General features: G+C 44.2%; 1 protein-coding gene across 1 annotated transcript in view; it reads right to left on the bottom strand.

Annotated features, from left to right (window-relative positions):
• MORC1 (MORC family CW-type zinc finger 1) overlaps nt 1-5,968 on the bottom strand; it is a 74,692-nt gene that overhangs the window by 32,809 nt on the left and 35,915 nt on the right. Inside the window, exon 15 of the mRNA XM_015427334.1 lies at nt 45-173. Coding sequence (XP_015282820.1) covers nt 45-173 — 129 coding nt within the window. The remainder of the gene's footprint in view (nt 1-44; nt 174-5,968) is intronic.

The raw sequence follows: 5,968 nt of genomic DNA, 5'->3' as shown, positions 1-5,968 counted from the left end.
TTTCTCCATTCTTTTTTTAAAGCCATCCCATTTTATAAACTCACCACACTGAACAATATCCGGAATCTCCACCGCCCTTCTTCTTTTGTACTGAATGGAGTCTGAAGGTTTCTCATTCCACTTGGCACCCTGATAGCCAAAGTCATTCCAGAAAAACATTTCTCCTTTTTGACCTTGAGTGACAACAGCAATTCTTTGTAAGATATTGACAGCAGGTAAGGCAAAGCAATATTTATTCAGCATCAGTGGACACGGCCGGGCTGCCCTAGTGTGCATGGGTGTTTGACCACAAACTGGGCAGATTCCTCTGGGTAGGGCTAGTAAAGTTCCCATAGCTCAGAGTTTGTGACTCAATCCACAAAGAAAGAGTGACCCATACTTGGGCAAGCAGTTTCTTCTGTGTGTTCCACTGGCCCCTTACTGATCAAGAACAGTCCCTATTTACCAGTACCTGCCTCTAGTAAATTATTATCCTATTTTATTCCAATTTTTGCCTTGTTGTATTTCTTACTGCTATTCTCTAGGGTTCCAATCCCCTCCTTAAATCAATAGAAATTCACTACATGAACAGGAAGTAGATTATTCTCGCGTGTAGCATGTGTGGGCATATAGGTTTTTTGCCTAGTCTTTATCAAAAAAATCCAAACTCTCCTGACTATCAAATGGAGACTAGAATAGTGACTAAAGATTAGAATATGGGCTCAAATTCCCTCACAGTCATAAATCTCACTGGCTAATAGGCTTGCCAACCTCCAGGCTGGACCTGGAGTTCTCCAGGAATTACAAGTGATCGCCAGACTACAGATATCAGTTCCCCTGAAGAAAGTGGCAGGTTCTGAGGGCAGAAAATGGCTTCACATCCCTTCCCCATGTATCCTTTATAAGGCTCAGTCCCAAGTCTCCAGGAATTGCCCAACCCGGTGTTGGCTACTCTGCTGACCGACTATGTGCCAGTCACACCTTCTCAGCCTGATGTATTTCACAAGGTTGTTGTGAGAATAAAACAGGGAGCCTTGAATCCTGTAAACTACTCTGGTCATCTTGGAGTAAGAACAGGATAAACAATGCACTAGATTATAGATGGAACATCCGGCAATCACACTGGAACCGTTAGCAATATACAATAGGGAGATGACTTAGGCACCTCTAGTGCCAGTTTGGTGTAGTTGTTAAGTGCACGGACTCTAATCTGGGAGAACTGGGTTTGATTCCCCACTCCTCCACTTGCACCTGGCTGGATGGCTTTGGGCAAGCCATAGTTCTGATAAGAGCTGTTCTTGAAAAAGAGCAGTTTCTGTCAAGAGCTCTCTCAGCCCCACAGGGTGTCTGTTGTGGGAAAGGGAAGGGAAAGGAGTTTGTAAGCCGCTCTGAGACACCTTTGGGTAGTGAAGGGTGGGGTATAAATCCAATCTTCTTCTTCTTCTAGTAAATGAACTGGGGTCTCATAGTGTGTCCATATTTTTCCCCTGTGAAATATCAGAAGTTCTGTTCTCCTTGAAAGGATAGGTCTGTAGCCTATGGGGATGGCAAGTCAACAGCAGGAAAGTCCTATTTTCCCAAGGAGAATGGGATCATTGGAACCATTGCCAGCACATACAAGAAGGGCACTGAAGGAAGGGGCAAAGGATGGCTGACATCTGTTCCTCATAATGCTGAATGACTGGTGACCTCCTAACTGAATGCTGACTACCTGCCATGTATGGTGAACTTCCAGAGGCTTAATAAATCTCCTGGCTTTGCTGCATTCTGAGAAGTACATGAAGAGGGAGCCTGCTGAGCTTTTTTCCTCCCTTCAGCTGCAGGTCTGGGCACAAGTAGGACTGCCAACTCTGGATGTGGAAATTGCTGGAGATCTGGGGGGTGCAGCCTGTGAACGGACCTCAATGGGGTATAACGACACAGAGTTCACCCTCCAAAGCTGCCATTTTCTCTACAGGAACTGATCTTTGTGGTCTGCGGACCAGTTGTAATTCTGATATCTCCAAGCAAGACCTGGAGATTAAAAACATTTCAACACAGACACATTTGAGGCATTAAAACAGCATTTAAAATAAATCAGAAAGGAGGGCCAATAATGTTAGGTCTCCAACAAGGAGAAAAGTAGTATAAGAAATGCTCTGAAGAAAAAACAAACAAACCAAAACAAACAAACAAACAAACAAAAAACAAACAAGAAAGTGCGGCAGGCGCGCTCTTGCGACTCTTAGTCTTCTCTAATAAGTAGGGTTGCCAACCTCTAGGTGGGGGCTGGAGATCTCCCACTATTACAACTGATCTCCAGGCAACAGAGATCAGTTCACCTGGACGCTTTGGAAGTTGGACTCCATGGCATTATGACCCAAACACCACCCTCCTCAGGCTCCCCCCCCAAATCTCCAGATGTTTCCCAACCCAGAGCTGGCAACCCTACTTATAAACGGCTGGGAGCAATTCTACCCCACTGCCTCAGCTCTACCCTGTCTCTGGTTGAGCCACTCTGAGATGCTGCCAATTGGCTATTGTGGAGGCAGCTTTTTAAGGGTAAGCTCCTCTATGGCATTATCTCCCCCTTCTTGCAACAGCCACCAGTCATGGATGAGGATGTTTCCTGTTCCTGTTCCCACACAAAGGAAGAGAACTATTTTTGCTTGCATATGTAGCAAGGACATCCAGACACATTAATTCTGGCTTTCAGCAAATGAATAGCTGGCATCTTGACTTTCAACATTAAACCAAACAACCGTAGTTGAACAAGTTTGAATACAAAGATGTAAAAAGCTTAGTACATTATTTAAAACATCTTAAAATACATATAAATATTAATGATTAAACCAGATTAAAAATATGCAAAGGTTCATCTAAATTTGCATATGCTCGCAGGTTTAATTTAATAAAAAGAATACACAAACATATTTGCCCATTCTTTCGGCTTGTCTACCGGGTGAATAGTAATTGCTTATCAGATTTTATTAGCAAGAAATATCTTGTAGTTTTCCCTTTCTTTTTGTTCTCCCCTTGTTCTTATACTTTCTTATACTTTGAGAACCTTGTTCTTAATGCTCTCTCATCCAGGGATGGCCTTGGCACATTCTGGTGGCATGGGGTAAATTACCACTGCCACCACTTTCCTCCAGTTGTAAAACTGATGCATCCTGTCCCCTAAATCCTGCATAGGCATGGCTGAGAACGTCCCTCCTCTGAGCAATGGCTACTGCCTGTTCTCTCTCTGAGGAAAGTGACAATGGGTATGGCCTACCTTAGGGTCTTTCTTGTGGCAGCCTTGCTTCTTTGAAATGGACTGCCATGTGAGGTGCAGGCCACTTAAGCTTTGCCCTCAACACAAAGCTATTTCAAAAAACTTTTCATGGCTTTAATTTCTGCATAGTTTTTTAAGATACACTTTAATGTAACTAAGTTTACAGTACTTGTACTTATTATTGTAAATTTGGAGACAAAATTTGGAGACAAAAGCAAAAGATGGTAAGTGCCTTTAATCAATCAATCCTGATTCTTTTAAATCTCTTAAATTCTTACAGTTTTCATCCAGAACTGTGTTCAAAGAACTATTTTTACCCCCAACAATGGCACAATAAGCAGTAATACAGACCCAGTGCTTATGTTTGGAGAGAAACAAGATTACTCCTACACCGATTCTACCCCATATTTTACTCAGTCATGGAAGAATACCTTACATATGAACATGCATTATACTAAATCAGACCATTTACCCATCTCAATTCAGCATGTCTACATTCTGGCAGCAGATCTACAGTATTTTAGCTCCCTTCCCAATACCTGCTACCTGAAATCCTTCCTGCAGCTTTACTAAGTATTGCATTATATTTTTATTTCAATTTTCAATAAACAGTTTAAAATAAAAATTAAAAAAATCTTTCCTGCAGAGATTTAAGAAATTGAAATTAGGACCTTCTGAAAACCAAGGATGTTCTCTAAAACTGAGCCACAGATCCTTGAGGAACATACTCATGCTAAAGTCCTCTTGTCCTCAGGAATAAATATGGTCCTCCCTATCTGCACACACACATGAAGCTAACTTATACTGAGTCAGGTCCATGAAGGTCTGTATGATCTATTCTGCAGCAGCATCCCTCCAGGGTCTCAGGCAGAGACCTTTCATATTACCTACCTACTACTCCCTTTAACAAGAGATGCTGGGGATGGAACGTGTGGTTTCTACATTTTTTACCAGGATCAGCTAGATGAATAATCACAAACAGCAATTATGGATGCCCCTATCTCCTGTGATGAGTCAAACACATCCTGGTGCAGTGAATTTTTTTTACTTTGTGTTTATGTTTTTTTATCTTGAGTGTCTGTTAAAACGGTTAAATAACTATAAAGAAAAGACGGTGAAAATGAGTATGCCTGGTAACCACTGTGTTACATCAAGGGTGCTTCAGACAAAATCCTTAAAATCCTAGAAGCATACTACTTATCCCAAAACTTTAAATACTTCTTTTACATCCATAAGATGCTTAAGTTTTTATGTGCTGGAACCTTGTTTAGATCCATTCCAATCAGGTTTTAGGCCTGGCTATGGGACTGAAACCGCCTTGGTTGCCCTGGTGGATGAAATGCACTAGGAGATAGGCAGAGGAAATAGATCCTGTTAATTCTCCTTGATACCACTGATCATGGTATCCTTCTAGATAGGCTTTCAGGACTGGGAGGCACTGTTCGGTAGTAGTTTCAGTTCTACCTTGATGGTAGGTTTTAGAGGGCAGTGCTGGGGGACTCTTGATATGCTCCTTGGCCTACAGGGTTCCCCAAGGTTCCATCTGGTTCCCCATACTTTTCAACACCTATGTGAAGCTGCTGGGAGATAATCTGGAGATTTGGGCTGAGTCACCACCAATATGCAGATGACTACCAGCAGATACCACACTGTGGTAACTGTGAAAAGGTACCTAGATGCAGTTTTGGAATCAACAAGTTCTAACAAACTGAAACTTAATCTTGAAAAAACCAAGGTGCTACCGCTGGGGGCAGGCCCGTAGCTACTGCAGGACCCACGGGGCCTGCCTCCCATGGTTTTTACGGGCCCCTCCCCCTGGGTGGGGTGGGCTTACCTACTACCAGGAGCCCACTCAGGTGGAGCAGCAGGAGCCACAGGCCCCCCCTCCAAGTCCCCCATTCCTGTTTTCCTGCTGCCTTCACTAAGGCGGGAGAAGTCCGGTGTGGAGGGAGGTCCAGGCAGCTATAGGAGCAATAGCGGGGGTTGGGCAGAGGCACCAGAATCCGATGGAATCTGGCCCTGGCCCTTTGAAGGGGGCTGGAAGAGGATGGGGTGAGGCAGCCAATGAGAAAAGGCCGGGTAGAAGAGCCCCAGAAAGCCGCCGGAGCGACAGAGAGATGGAGAGCAGAAAAGCAGTCCAGTAGCGTCTCATTCCTCATGCTGCTCCTTAGACTCCCCCCCCCACTCCGCGTCCCAGCCGGGGGTTCACAATGGCTGCATTCCACCACCTCCATTTGGATGGAACCCCCTTGTGCCAAAGAAGGCCTCCTGGAAACACCCCCAGCAGGACGATGAGGGGACAAACAGAAAGAGGAGCTGAGCCTGAGTCCCCACCAGTGTTCCCTCTACGCTGGGTTAGTGTGGCTAGCTCACAGTTTTTTAGCCTCCAGCTCATATGTTTCAGTCTTAGCTCAAGAAGGATGGCTCTAGAGCAAACTAATTTATGCAGCAGCTAAATTGCTCGCTCACAACTTTAATGCAAGTATTATTATTTATTATGTATTGTATTTTTATTTAATATTTCGTTATTTAGAAGTATGAGCATGGCATGGCAGTACTGCACAGACATATAATGGCAGGCCCCCCGAGAAAAACATTGGCCCCCTGAGCAAAACGTTATTAGCTACGGGGCTGGCTGGGGGAAAGGTCTGACCCAGGAAATAGGTTATCTCCTGTTCTGGATGGAGTTGCATTCCCCCTAAAGGAGCAGTTTTGCAGCTTGGGACTGCTCCT

This window comes from Gekko japonicus, unplaced genomic scaffold (genome assembly GCF_001447785.1).
Source record: "Gekko japonicus isolate JY-2015 unplaced genomic scaffold, Gekko_japonicus_V1.1 scaffold1838, whole genome shotgun sequence".
In the NCBI taxonomy this organism is placed as follows: Eukaryota; Metazoa; Chordata; class Lepidosauria; order Squamata; family Gekkonidae; genus Gekko; species Gekko japonicus.
This window is presented reverse-complemented; position numbering and strand designations above follow the sequence as displayed.